This window comes from Heteronotia binoei, chromosome 2 (assembly GCF_032191835.1).
Source record: "Heteronotia binoei isolate CCM8104 ecotype False Entrance Well chromosome 2, APGP_CSIRO_Hbin_v1, whole genome shotgun sequence".
Lineage (NCBI taxonomy): Eukaryota > Metazoa > Chordata > Lepidosauria > Squamata > Gekkonidae > Heteronotia > Heteronotia binoei.
In genome coordinates, this window is record NC_083224.1 from 121,442,787 (window position 1) to 121,457,862 (window position 15,076).

The following is a 15,076-nucleotide window of genomic DNA, read 5'->3' on the forward strand; positions in this document are numbered from 1 at the left end:
TGATCCCTTCCTTCCACTCCAGCCTTAAGATAAACAAACAACACCTTCGAGGAGGGAAGGGAAGAGTCCCCACAAGAGACCCGGAGAGGAGGCGGCTGAGGAGAGGGAGAAGGGAAGGGCCAGGGCTGGTCGTACCTGCGGCGAAATGGAGGGGGCTGGATTTCCTACCGGCCGTGTCTCTGCCGTTCACATTCTCCGGCCGCACCAGGCGCTTCACGTCGCCGGCTCTCCCTCTTTCGCTCCCCCCTTCCTTCCTTCCGTCTTCACAGCCCTCCCCCCACTTTCCTCACAACCCGGGATGGGGCATGGGGGTTGAAAAAGCGGTGTCTGCAGGGAGGGCGAGAACAAGACGAAACAGGAAAGGGAGAGGAGAAGCTGCTGGGATCGGGGCTGGGTGGGAAGGGCCGCCATTCCCCCCCACTTTCCAGATTTTTGCTGAGCGGGGGGAGGAGGCTCCAAATCTGGGGTCCCCCGGCAAGGCGGGAGATTTGGGACGCCTATGACAAAGTGTTGGAACCACAAAGTTTGCTCTTGCTGTGGAAAATTTAGGTTCCAAGTTACAGTTCTTTTTTTCAAGCTAGAGTCCTGCTTTGCAGGGGCTGTAGAAACCATAACTTCCTGGATCAGCAGTGAATACAAATTTTAGTTTAGACGTCTCTAATTTGCTAGCCATGTGGAGGTAATGTGCAAGATTGATAATCCCCCTATATTCATTGCCCATACTGGCAAAACATGGTTTTCACTTACATCTTGGACCAATGCTCTTGTACCCTTGATTTATTGCAATGGTGGGGTGCACTTAAATGTGAATCACGTCACTATATGTGAAACTACAAACCATGAACCTCCATTATCTTTTCAGTTGTTTGTGGGCAACTCGTGAACAATGCAATTGCCTGAATCACAATTTATGAACCAACAAACTGGCCCAGTTCATAATGAACTTTGGTTCATATGTCAGTTCATGCCTATCCCTAGCTGAAAGATTTAATTTCTAAGGACCTGAAGGAGGAACTAAAATCTGAAGAATTAAAGTACATGCTTTATACAGTAATATTTTATTATTATATAGCTATGAAATCCCTAGTATCTTTCCAGAAGACATTATTTTAATGAAATTTTTTTACACATACCAGTTCCCTTTACATATCTTATAAGAGATAGGATCAAATTAAATCAACACATTTGCCTATCACTTCCTAAAGCATTTTGGAGAATGAGTATGTGTGATTAATTCCAAGTTTATTTGCTTGTTTAAAGAAATTAACCACACAATCTGTACATGTGTGTGCTTGATCTGAACCCTAATCCCCCCATGGACCTTGAGAGAGAGGACAAGTGTACCTGGTAGGAAGAGTATATCATGCTCAGCACCATGCATAGGAGAGCAGTCAGCAAGGGTGTCATTTTATCAGGACTTTAAGGAATTTCTAAAATATGTAATCTAACATTCCTCACAACGAATGCAAACAAAATAGGTGTTAGAAGAGCTCTTGCCTCCCCTACATGCAGCCTGCAGCTTTTTAATGGGCATCTGCCTTGTAACTGCAGATAAGGAAAACAATCTGATTTACATATAATTATGCTTCTAAGCTATTGACTTCAATGTATTTAGAAGGGTGAAGCTCTGTTTAGGATGGCACTGTTAGCTTCTTTATTTAGATATGCTTAGATTCTGTTCTTTCACTTATGATATTGCTTTGCAGTTTTTGAATCCCAAGCAGTAGCTGAAATTTCCTTTCTAAAGTCTTCTGTCAAGATCATTGCTTCTTTGAACTAAGTTATCTCCCTGTTTGGTTGATATGAGAAATGAGATGATAAATTGTTCTAATTGTACATTTTCACCTCATCAAAATTATGAAATAGTTTAAGAGGAAAATAACTTGTTAAAAACATATCCCAAGCCATGAGACAGAAGTTTTAAAGTCTAAGGTTCCCGGGAAAAAATATTTAATTTTGAACATTGAATATTTTTTAAAAAAAACAACAATATTTTTAGAGCTGCTTTCATGGTTTTCTTTGATATTTTATGCAGGACTTCAGAGATGTATCTTTCTCTAAAGAAGAACTCATTGATGAACCAGTCCTGGATTTGGGGATACAATTTCAGCTATCTCAAAATGAGACAGATGTTGACAAGGAGGCATGGGAAATGCATGAGTTTTTGAAGCCTCTAGTGAAGGATCTTGGTGAAGAACGAGAGATGCTAGTGGATGAAGAGTATTATGTAGACCAAAATTATTACGATTGTGTGCCTTCAGATATAAAAGAGCTTGCTCCATCTACTGAGGTGGACTTTGATACTGCAGGGCAATGTGCAAAAGAACTAGAATTTATTAAAATGCCAGGATTGAGTCCCGTGATGGATATTAGAACTGAAAAGGCACAGCATTGCATATCTATAAGAGAGAACCAGGTAAGAACTGTTAATGTGAGGATGGAACAAGATATTTCCTCCTATAATGTCCATCTGGGAAAAGTCAGTAATAGATATTGCTATTATTTTATTAAACATAGTCAAATATTCATCAGCAGAGGTCCATCAGTGGCTATTAGTCACAATGTATAGATGGAACTGTTACACCTCAAACAACTTTTTATTGGGGAATATTAATATTTCTTAGCTCAAAATGGTAGGCCTACGAGAGGTGAGGTGTATGGGATCTATGTCTTTGTCTACGGAAATAGATCACTGAAAATCCTTTGGTTAATAATGGATTTTATTATAGCATAAGTTCTCAAATAGTTACATCCCAATCGAACAATTTCAAGCATACAAGAGGAATACAAAGAGGTTAGCTGATTAAGCATGGGTGGGGGAAGGTGATACAATACCTAGATCTTGCAGGGTAGACTCAGTCAGAGGAAATGCAAGGCCTCAGGAGGGAGATTTCTCTTGAGAGGAAGGGGGGGGGGTGAGGGTAGGAAAGGGGTGGAGGAAGGAGAGGATGAAGGAATTCCCTTTTTCCTTCCTTTTTCTTCTTCTGCAACCAGCTTCCACTGAACCCCGTTCTTCTTCTCTAACCTGACAGGTTGGGTTGTCTGTTTTCTAGGGTAAATTACGTCACATCACTCAATTCCACTACTCAATGAGGGGTCAGAGTGTCACACCAATGGAAAATCGGGGTGTCATATGTGTAATATCCAATCAGAGACCATTCGCATCATAGATCCATACCCCAACATAGGCATTTTAATTACACTGGCCAAATGACTTTATGGCCTTGTTTTTCCCAAAACTGGTTCCTTTGAAGCTCCCCAAAAGTGATAGATTTCTCCCTTAGTGTCAAACATGGATGGGCATCCATCAAGTGGTCAGGGGACTGGCTGACTTTGATGGCCTTAGCAATTAATTAAAGAAAAATAGAAACTTTGTTAAAAGTCAAAATTGTGAGATCAGTTTACAGGTTATACCACACATTCACAACAAGAGGAGTGCTTAGTCTCTAACCTTTGTGTTCCTGCTGTCTTGTCCTGAGGATTACCAGATACAAGCCATTTATTTGTGTTGGAGGTTTCCTGGGTCAATCTTATTTCCTTATGCTTTGATAACAGGACTTTTAAAGGTTGCCAAAAGTGAAGGAATTTTTATGGCACTGCCCATCAGTCTCTCTGGTCCCAGAACATTTTCATTCCTAGGAGCAGAAAGATGGATGCTTCTCAACCTTTCAGCTGGCCACATGTTGTTCTGGCTTGTGGACCAGAATCACATTACAGACCTGCTTTGGGTCAAGAAGGAACTGGATTTGTCTCCCTTATGAGCAAGAAAGACCATTCCAATTCAAATGGGCATTGCTGTATCCAATTAATATTCTAGGGTTACATTGCAATATCACATTCCAGGGGTGCATGGCTTGGGAATAAGTACAGGGGTGTCTTCCTGGATATCAGAACACTATGTCTGGGGCAGTGCTGCTCTGTATTCTTGGTGCTTGGGGGGTAACAGAGGGAAAGCTACTGGAGTTCTGGCACCACTAGTGGACCTCCAGATGCCACCTGGGTTTTGGCCACTATGTTACACACTATATTTGGACTGGATGATCCAACACAGTTTATCTTATGTTCTTATCCAAATAGTCTGAAGAGTGCTAAGACTATAAAAATGGTCTGTACTGGATTTTTGTTGCTCTACAGAACATAAACAAAGCCAGTTACAAGAGCTATTATTTAGAAAGAATAATTATTTTTCTTGTAATAGATTTGGTCATGAATTAGGTCATAATTTGGTCATATTGAATTGGTTTAAAATTCATTTTTACAGTAATCTTGGCGTGTTTTGCAGCATGGGTCAATTATAGTAGATTTCAGTTTTAAATTGCATTCATATTTTTTCTCTGAAGCTTGAAGAAAACACAAACAGCAGTTCACTACTCCATGGAGCCTCAACAAAACACAACCAGCCAAGCAGTATGCTGGGTGCTCAGGAAATGAGTAAGTAATCAGTAGAAAAAATTCAGCTGGAATTTAAGTTTGTAGATATATGTTTATTGTATTTAATTAATACATAGCTTCTGGTTCTAGTTGACAACTTGGCTGTGATTGTTAGGAAAGCCGGACCCAATGATGAGAATAAGTTTTAGAAATCTGTCTGTGCACACTTCATTCTGCTTACAATATTTTTGTCAGGTACTCCATTAGTGATATGTAAGAGAAACTGGAATCTGGGGAAATGTAGGCAAGATTGAAGCTAGATGGTAAAATATGAGTGTTGGGGCTTTCTAAGAGCAGGGAGCCTTAGCTGACATTGAAGCTGTGGCCCTGAACCCTCAGGAAGTTAGCCTTCTGTAGTCATTTGTGAGCTTACCAGTTACACCCATCCTTTTTCAAATTTTTCTAATCAGCCAGAAGCACTACAATTAAAAAACAAGAACCTGAGTTTCTCAGGATGCAGAACTCAAACTGATTACAGGTAGTGAGCAAAATTAAAATTATAACACAGTCCTCAGCTACCTTTCTGAATTGAATAGTGATTTGTTAATAATAATCAATAATATAATTTCAGTGACCTGAAATGGCACCATTTTTGTCATAACAGAAATAAACATTAAACTGGGTATGTTGCCAAAAACAGCACCATTGAGTTGAGTTCTTTCCATACAAGCATAATGTGATAACATTGCAACCTTCATTGCAGTATTCAGCTTTTCTTGATCCACAGTTGGCTGCAACCGAGACAGAGAAACAACATGCATCACTGGTAAATAATGAATGGTACCGAAATGCTGTGCAGAAAGTGAGGAGATTCAATATGAACTGTTTTTGTGGCAGTTCTGTGTTCAGGATAATGTCTACTACCAGCCTCACTGGAATTGAGAGCCAGTTTGGTGTAGTGGTTAAGTACGTGGACCGCACTTAACTGGGAGAACCAGGTTTGATTCCCCACTTCTCCACTTGCAGCTGTTGGAACGGCCTTGGGTCAGCCATAGCTGATGCAGAGCTGTCCTTGAAAGGGCAGCTTCCTTGAGAGCTCTCTGAGCCCCACCCACCTCACAGGGTGTCTGTTGTGGGGGAGGAAGGTAAAAGAGATTGTAAGGCACTCTGAGACTCTGAGATTCAGAGTAAGGGCAGGGTATAAATCCAATATCTTCTACCTTCTTCACTGAGGCTGATTAAATAGGCACAAATGTTATGCTTTCAGAAGTAATCGTCTATGTCTCTGTGTTTATTTCATGCCTGTGTCTTTTTGTTTCCTCTCACGTTCACATTTCCTACTTGCAAAGCTATGTATATTCCCTGTCTGACTGTTTGCATCTAAATCTCATTATAATTGAATGATAACTTATCTCTTATTGCAAGATACCGAGACACAGAGTGACCATAAAGATCCTCTATGCATCAACTCTGATTGCAAAATTGCTGAAAAAAGTAAACCGAAGTCTGAAGACTGTGACTTTTCCAGCAGCCAGAATTCTGCTCTGTCTAGAGGGCTGTCTAGGTATGGAAGAGTTGCTTTGGTGAAAATGTCTAGTTGATTTCCTTGTACTGTTAAATTATAATCTTTTTCTTGAATAGCCATAAAATAAACATAAAATTCAAGAAATACGAAGCCTCGCAGCCATTGTACAATATTTAGCATTTACATAGCACTTGGAAGTATTCTGGTCATTTCACATACATTGACCAGTCCTTTCCAGAAGGTGGTTCAGCAGGAGACTGCTGCTTGACACGAGCTTTTTAAACATCTACACGAAACCACTGATATAGTCATAGGATTTGGCATAAGATACCATCAAAGTCCTAATGATATCCAGCTCTGTGTCTCTTAAACATCATATTCCAGTGTGTCTATGGAAATTCTAAACTGCTGCTTAAAGAAGGTAATAGGCCAACAAATTAAATCTTGATCTAGACAAGACTGAAGTGCGGTATGTCAGTGAAAAAACTGATAACTGAATAAGGAAACGGGTTATTTTGGCTGGGATTTAGGGTTGTCAGCCTCCAGGTGGGGCCTGGAGATCTCCCACTTTTGTAAGTGATTTCCAGCTAGCTGAAATCAGTTCCCCTCAAGAAATGGCTGCTTTGAAGGGTGGACTCTATGGCATTGTACCATGCTGAGACCAATCCCCTCTCCAAACCCCACCATCTCCTGGATCTACCCCAAAAATCTCCATATCTGGCAAGTGGCAACCCTAGTGTATTTGTCTTGAAGGAGCAGCAGGTTAATTGCATAGGGGTAGTTTTTAATCTGGACCTCCAGCTGGAAGCTCAGGTTTCCTTGATAAGTGAGATATGGCCTTTGGCAGGGCTTTTTTTGAACAAGAACGCACAGGAATGCCGTTCTGACTGGCGGTGTTACGGAATGTAGCCTAGTATGCAAATGAATTTCTGCTGGGCTTTTTCTACAAAAAAATCTATGCACATCCATTTTAGATTACTGCTGTGTGCTGCCTGTGGAGCTATCTTTGAAGACTGCTGAGAAGTTTCATTAATGCAGCATGCTGCAACTAGGTTGCTGTGTGGAGCTGCAATAGGAAGCCTATCTATCACACCTGTACTGAAAAATCTGTAATGACTGCCTGTTCATTTCTGTCAAAGTTTTTATCTTTTAAGTCCTAAAAACTTTAGGACTATCTCCTTCTATATAGTACAGGCTGTCCACTAGAATCATAATTCTGCTAAATTTTACCAAACTTAATCTTGCAACTAACCTTCATTCTGTATGCACTTGTCCATGAAACTGAAGGCTGTAGAAAACATGGAAAGCTTTTGCAGCAGTGGCATAGAAAGGTGTCCCCATGGAAGTTTGCCACTAGGCATGTGCATGTTTGACTTTTAGATGCCAGATTAAGGCACTTTACTCTCATGCATATTGAGTTGCTAATTATTCCTGACCATGACTTTTTTTTGTAGCAGGAACTCCTTTGCATATTAGGCCACACACCTCTGATGTAGCCAATCCTCCAAGAGTTTACAGGGCTCTTAGTACAGGGTTTACTATCAGCTCCAGGAGGATTGGCTACATCAGGGGTGTGTGGCCTAATATGCAAAGGAGTTCCTGCTACAAAAAAAGCCCTGTTCCTAACCATGTTTAGTTTCTTTAATATTTTAGCATCATGGCCTATAAACCCTTTTAAGTATATTATTTAACCATTTTATTGTTTTATAGTTTTATGTAGACATACATTTATGTTTTTATTGATCCTTTGCAATTTTGTTTGTGTTTCTTGTTTGTTTGATTTTGGTTTTTTGTTCTAATTCTGCTTTTGCTGGACAGGGTTGGGATTTTTGCCATATTTCCTGTAGAGATGGCATAGGAACGTGTGAATAAAAAAACTTATAAAAAAGTGTAGTGTAGGTTAGTTGACTCAGCCTTCCAGCCTTCCAAGGTCGGTAAAATGAGTACCCAGCTTGCTGAGGGTAAAGTGTAGATGAATGGGGAAGGCAATGGCAAACTGCCCCGTAAAAGGTCTGCCATGAAAATGCTGTGATGCAACATCACCCCACAGTCAGAAACGACTGGTGCTTTCACAGGGGACTACCTTTACCTTTAGGTTAGTATTTCTTGAATGCAAAATGTTTTGAAAATACTAAAAAATGTATTAAATAGCTGACATGCAAAGAAGAGCCCCATGGCACAGAGTGTTAAAGCTGCAGTACTGTAGTCCTAAGCTCTGCTCACAACCTGAGTTCAATCCCCGGCAGAAGCTGGGTTTTCAGGTAGCTGGATTTTCCTTCCGGGGTCGGTAAAATGAGTACCCAGCTGGGGGGAAAGTGTAGATGACTGGGGAAGGCAATGGCAAACCACCCTGTAAAAAGTCCGCAACGTCACCCCAGAGTCGGAAACGACTGGTGCTTGCACAGGGGACCTTTCCTTTTTTTTCCTGTGCAAAGAAGTTCACTCTTTCACAAAAATTAAATTATGATTGATTTATATACATGGCCTACCTTGTTGAGCAAATACACAGTAGAGGCAAGGAAGGTGTCAAGAATATAAATCTGGTTGTTCAATATAGGCCAAAATAAATATCTGTTTAATTTTGCCTCAGCTAGAGACTCACTAGCTGATCTTAACTTAAGTGACCCACTTCTCTGTCTCATCTAGGCTTGCTAATCCCCAGGTCCCAGCGGGGGTTCTCCCCCTTTTCCAGGTTCCTTCCTGCCCCCAGTCAGCTGGCCAGGGGGGGGGAAGCCCCGCCCCCACAACCATCATGTGCCTTTCCCCCTCCGGAGGCTTCAGTCTCTACTTGAGAAAGCCTTCCTCTTTGGATGATGTGTCTGCATCTTTAAGGCTGAAGGGGGGGGGAGGAGGCAGAACAACATGGATGTGAAAGGAGCCCAGACCCTCCATTTGTAGCACAATCCTTGCAGAGGCCGTTTGCATAATGTGAAGGTAAACTTGAACCTTTGGTTGCTCTGTGTTACTGTGAAAAACTTGAAAGTTCAGCAACTCGTGAGTAGAGGTGCCAATCCCCAGGTGAGTGCAGGGGATCCCCGGTTTGGAGGCCTTCCGGAGCTTCAGGGTCATCAGAAACAGGGGTGGGGGGAGAGGGATGGAAATTTCTGCTGGACCATAGGGTATAATGGAGAATTAATTCCAAGGTATCTGGGGCTCTGGAGGGGCGGTTTTTTGAGGTAGAGATACCAAATTTTCAGCATAGCATCTGATGAGTCTCCTCAAAATGCTCTCCAAGTTTCAAAAAGATTGGACCGGGGGGGTGTCCAATTTTATGAGTCCCAAAAGAAGATGCCCCTATCTTTCATTATTTCTAATGTAGGGAAGGCATTAAAAAGGTATGTGGTCCCCTTAAATGTGATGGCCAGAACTTCCTTTGGAGTTCAGTTGTGCTTGTCACAACTTTGCTTATGGCTCTACCCCATTGTCTCCTGACTCCACCCCCAAAGTCTCCTGGCTCCACCCCTAAAGTTCCCAGATATTTCTTGAATTGGACTTGGCAACCCTAGTCTCATCTCCTATTTGTAGTATATAGGTAATACGGACCTACCTCAAAGTGTTCATTAGATAATTATTGAGAAACTGTATGCAAAATGATATGAACATTTTAAAGTGCGAAATGTTCTGCATAAGGTTGCCAGGTCTGTATTGGAAAATAACTGGGGACTTTGGGGGTGGATCCGGGAGAGGGCAGGGTTTGGAGAGGGAAGGGGCCTCAGCATGGTACAATGCCATAGAGTCCACCCTTCAAAGCAGCCATTTTCTCCAGGGGAGCTGGAGAACATTTATTAATATTATATTGGCTTTACAGAATCAGTGTTTGCATTTTTGTACTTATAGGGACGGAAAATATTTATTCCTTATTTTACAGATGCTCCAGTGGTTGCAGGACACTGTATTTTGCAGATGTTTTTATTTTAGTAACAGATTAGACACAGGTATATTAGATTGCAGGTTCTCACAAATCTGCATACTTGACATCTTTATTCTAGTCTTTGTTATACAGATAAATGTACTGTAGTCTATGAGGGGAGCTGAAATTTGTTTTCATTTTATTTATTTAGTGAATTGCCTGAAAGAGAAGAGGGCGAAGGGGAAGAAACTCCAGTATTCAGCCACTGGGGACCACCACAGATGTACGTTGATAAATGTTTCAATATTTCTTCTGCTTTAGAAAATGTTTGAAGCTCTTGAGCATGACGTTTTTACTTGTCTGAACTTTTCATCTTTTGCCTGAGACTCTGCTGTCTTGACCATTTATTTTATCCCATGCTAGCAATAAGGTAGATGTAAGCTTTGCTAAATATGCAGATAAAATTAATGTTTAGCAGATGTTCCTCTCAAAAGGTTTATTTTATCAAGTCTGTTGATTTCTAAAAACTTTCCTGGTTTCCATTGCAGCTGATTTATGCATTTAAATTTTGTTGATTCATTTGTGGATTACTGCACACAGATTCTGCTATCAGTCATTCTAATCTTACTAGCAGCTGTCTAAAGTAGGGTGATTTCACACTCATGTATTTTAAGGATATGCCAAAGATGAGTACATGAATGCCTTAGACCAGACCCATTGGTCCATCTGCTCATTATTTATGTGGCAATAACCCTCCATTAATATATGGCAAAATGTAAGCTAGCCATTTCTACTAGGGGAACAGAGCTTTCATGCCTCTTCTCTCCACTGATCTCCAAGAAACACTGCTTCTTGGGACAAGAGACCTTTAGGAATGGCAATAAAGGCAAAAAAATGTAGAAATTACACCTCCACTTCTGTTAATGGAAAATTTAGTCTGGCTCCAACACCTTGAGTAGTATATTATATCAAAGGCATCCAAAAGATAAAGCAGTATCAACAGAGAAGCCTGTCCCTTGTCAGCAGATAAATGTCCACCAGTGCAACCAACAGATCTACAGGGACTCGCGGCTGAAAATTACTGACAATGATCAATCAAATTGTACAGTGGTGTTTATACAAAAATCATCAATAACGTACAAAAATAGGAATTCTTTTCAATATGTGCAACATAGCACCACAACTTGGTAAATATCAATCCTTGACTCAATGAAGTCCCTCTGTAAGCAGAGACCAGAAAAAGCAACAGTTCAATGAACAAAAAATTGAACTGCAAAATTGCAAAGGATTAAAATTTACCAAGTTGTGGTGCTATGTAGCACATATTGAAAAGAATACCTATTTTTGTACAATATTGATGATTTTTGTATAAACACCATTGTACAATTTGTTATATCATCAGTTATTTTCCGATTTGAGTCCTTGTTGATCTGTTGCTTAGTCTTTCCACGGCTCCCTCTTGTTCTGTTGTTGTTCACCAGTGCAACCAGACATCAAGACAGGTGCCAGGTGAGCCTCAAGGGGCTGATGTCAGTATCTAGGCTTGTTTAATAGGCAAGAATTCTACTGCAGATTTTCCTGTCCTGGACATATATAGAGGGTTGGATAATATAGAACAAATGTGGCCTTGGGATCAACACGGGGTCAACTCTATATTTTTTAACAATTTTTCTCTTGATAAAGTGGGTGGTTTTCTATTGCAGAAAACTCTGGTCATATAAAGTCATCTCATGTAACATCAGACAACGGATCTGTAGAGGCATGAATTCTGTGAATAATGTAATTTGCATGTTTCAGCAGGAATAGAAGCTGACAAAAGTTAGTGAAATTCTGCTGGGTTTTAGCATACAAATTTCCCATTTTTAAAGGCTACTTTATACATTACAAAGAGCAATGTGCTCAGATTTGCATCTGGACCAAGCTCAGCAAAATTATTGTTTTGCATCCTTTAGTGTTGAAATTTTCCGCGACCTTCATGTGCCCCTTGGCATCAGTATTGTTGGAGGACATACAGTTATAAAGCGCCTAAAGAATGGAGAACAGCTTAAAGGTATATTTATCAAGCAAGTATTGGAAGACAGCCCAGCAGGAAGAACAAAAGCTCTCAAAACTGGTGATAAAATACTTGAAGTAAGTTGTTTTGTTTTAAAGAGACTGTAACAGTTCACAACCATCTAACTGGGATCAAGCATTAAAAAGCCACCTCATTGAAGAGAAAATGAAATTTTCCTTTAGAAATAGCTAGCTTCCTTCATAGGTATTTACAGGGTAGCTTCAACCACTAATTAGTCATATGAATACATGATGTGCAGATGAGCTATACATCCTTTATTCATACATAGTGTTAACATTTGAAGTATGGGCTAAAGCAGTGGTTCCCAACCTTTTTGGCACCAGGGACCCGTTTTGCAACCATTGCTGCCGCCACGGCCTGCCCTACTGTTGCCAAGTCCAATTCAAGAAATATCTGGGAACTTTGGGGGTGGAGCCAGGAGCAAGGGTGTGACAAGCATAATTGAACTCCAAAGGGAGTTCTGGCCATCACATTTAAAGGGACCGCACACCTGTTAAAATGCCTTCCTTCCATAGGAAATAATGAAGGATAGGGACACCTTCTTTTGTGGCTCATAGAATTGGACCCCCTGGTCCAATCATTTTGTAACTTGGGGAGTATTTTGGGGAGAGGTACTGGATGCAGTGCTGAAATTTTGGTTTCTCTACCTCAAAATACAGCCCCTTCAGAGCCCCAGATACCCACAAATCAATTATCCATTATTCCCTATGGGAACAAGTCTCTATAGGGAATAATAAAGTTCCTAGCAGACATTTCCCTCCCCCCTCCCCCCCTTTCTGATGACCCTGAAGTGGGGGAGGACCTCCAATCTGGGGGATACCCTGCCCCCACCTGGGGATTGGCAACCCTAGCCAACCTCCTCCCCTCCCTTCCCCAGCGCCACACTGTGTTTTGCCCCCCCTCCCCTGCCCACACGAGCAGAGGAGTGAGGAGGCTTGGAGGAGTCAGCCCTACCCACTTCAGCAGGAACCAGGCTGATTGTAAGTCGTTTGAAGAGGAGGCTGGAGGAGGAGTTTCACCCCTCCCTCACTTCTGGAAGCGAGTGGGGGAGAAGCTTCCTTCAGCATGCTATTGAAATAACTTAGAATCAGTCCAGGCCCTGCCAAAGCAGTAAAGCCGAGTCTCATCACCTGCCCCTCCCCAGCTGTGCGATCAGAGGGGCGCTGAGACGAGGCTGGGCAACTTCAGCAGGGCCTGGGCTGATTCTAAGCTATTTCAATAGTGTGCTGAAGGAGGCTTCTCCCCCCCTCACTTCCAAAAGTGAGGGAGGGGGTGAAACTCTTCCTCCAGCCTCCTCTTCAAACGACTTACAATCACCCCAGTTCCTCCCAAAGTGGGTAGGGCTGACTCCTCTGAGCCTCCTCACTCCTCTGCTCAAGGAGTGGAATGTGGCACTGGGGAAGGGAAGGGTGGGGAGGGGGCAGGCCATGGTGCCTCGTTGTGAGTGGGGGAGGGAGCAAAGCGGCGCCACGATGGGCAAGTGAGGGGTGGTGGTGTTAGGGGTGGAGGACAGGGAATGGCAGCCCAGTTGTTAACAGGCCACGACCCAGTAGTAGGCCACGGCCTGGGGGTTGGGGACCTCTGGGCTAAAGCATGTCCCCGCAGAGATTTGAGAGCTTCTCACACAGACACAGGAGATATTTAAATCCATACATCATATATAGGGTTGCCAATCCCCAAGTGGGGGCAGGGGATCCCCCAGTTTAGAGGCCTTCCTCCCACTTCAGAGTCATCAAAAAGTGTGTGTGTTGGGGGGGAAATGTCTGCTGGACACTCCATTATTCCCTAAGGAGACCGATTCCTGTAGGATATAATGGTGAATTGATCTGTAGGTATCTGGGGCTCGGGGGGGCTGTGTTTTTAGGTAGACACACCAGTTTTTCAGCATAGTATCCAGTGCCTCTCCCCAAAATACCCTCCAAGTTTCAAAAAGATTGAACCTGGGGGTCCAATTCCATGAGCCCCAAAAGAAGGTGCCCCTATCCTTCATTTTTTCCACTGGACGGAAGGCATTTCAAAGATTTGTAGTCCCTTTAAATGTGATGGTTAGAACTCTCTTTGGAGTTCAATTATGCTTGTTACAACCTTGCTTCCGGCTCCACCCCCAATGTCTTCTGGCTCCACCCCAAAGTCCCCAGATATTCCTTGAATTGGACTTTGCACCCTGTTATGAAGGCAGAATGCCATCAGTTGGTTGAGGTCTAGCCAGTGTACTGTATGGAGTGCAACATGTATGACTGTCTGCCAGCTGGGTAGAAGTCATGGGTGTGTGCATGGTCACACATGCTAAATAATACAGTTCCAATCCTGGCTTTTCAGGGGTGCAGTGCCTTAGAAGGCTCAGAGGTTTCCCAGGATTTTTGAGGTGTCTCTGTTCATGTGGAAACATCGCTCCTGTTGCAGGGCTGTCAGCATAGTTACAATATTGTGAAAAGCACAGAATACAAAAAAAAATTTCTTTGCAGGTATCTGGAATGGATCTACAAAATGCTACTCATGAGGAAGCAGTGGAAGCTATAAAAAATGCAGGCAATCCCATTGTGTTTGTTGTTCAGAGTTTGTCTACTCTTCCTAGGGTGAGTTATCTGTTCAGTTTCCAGATCTAGATAGAGAATAGCATATATTTATCTGATGATAATTTCTTGCAGAGAAATTTAAGATTTTTTATTTTAAAAAAATAAAAAGTTACTTCTAGGCAAGAAGAAAAGGCAGATAATATATTGAGATTTTTTTTAAAAATACACCAGCATTCAAATTTTCTAATGTTTGCTAGTTGCCAGCAGTTAAAGGCAAACCCAAATAAAACTGTGTCCAGATTTCGATTCAGTAGCTAGCTACCAGATAATGGAACACAGTGTCTTTGGGGGACAAGTAGTATAATTAAGAAAGCTTTCCTGTTTGTTCTAAAGAATGCAAATGCTATCCTATATAAATACTTCTGAACACTCTTGGAGTCAGTTAAGAAAACTGTATCTTGCATCTCCAGAGTCATGTTGTTTTTGTTAACCCCATTCTGCAAAAAGAAGATTACCACTTTCATGTATATTTATTACACTTCCAGTGTATATGATAAATAAAACAAGTATGTTAGGTTTTGAAGAATTTTACATTCTGATAGACTCTCTCAAAATAGTTACAATAATAGCAGCAAACATAATAGTTGTAGATTAGGGCTTTGTTTTGCACTTAAAATAATATGAATGAAACATTATAATTGGAACTGTGTAATTATCTGCAAGATAAAATGTATTTCATT

The 15,076-nt window shown here is 41.7% G+C and overlaps 1 protein-coding gene across 1 annotated transcript in view; it reads left to right on the top strand.

Annotated features, from left to right (window-relative positions):
* Positions 1-15,076, top strand: part of PATJ (PATJ crumbs cell polarity complex component) — a 332,986-nt gene that overhangs the window by 114,292 nt on the left and 203,618 nt on the right. Inside the window, 6 exon segments of the mRNA XM_060231912.1 lie at positions 2,036-2,416; positions 4,341-4,431; positions 5,797-5,935; positions 9,958-10,029; positions 11,699-11,876; positions 14,286-14,396. Of these exon segments, the coding sequence (XP_060087895.1) occupies positions 2,036-2,416; positions 4,341-4,431; positions 5,797-5,935; positions 9,958-10,029; positions 11,699-11,876; positions 14,286-14,396 (972 nt within the window).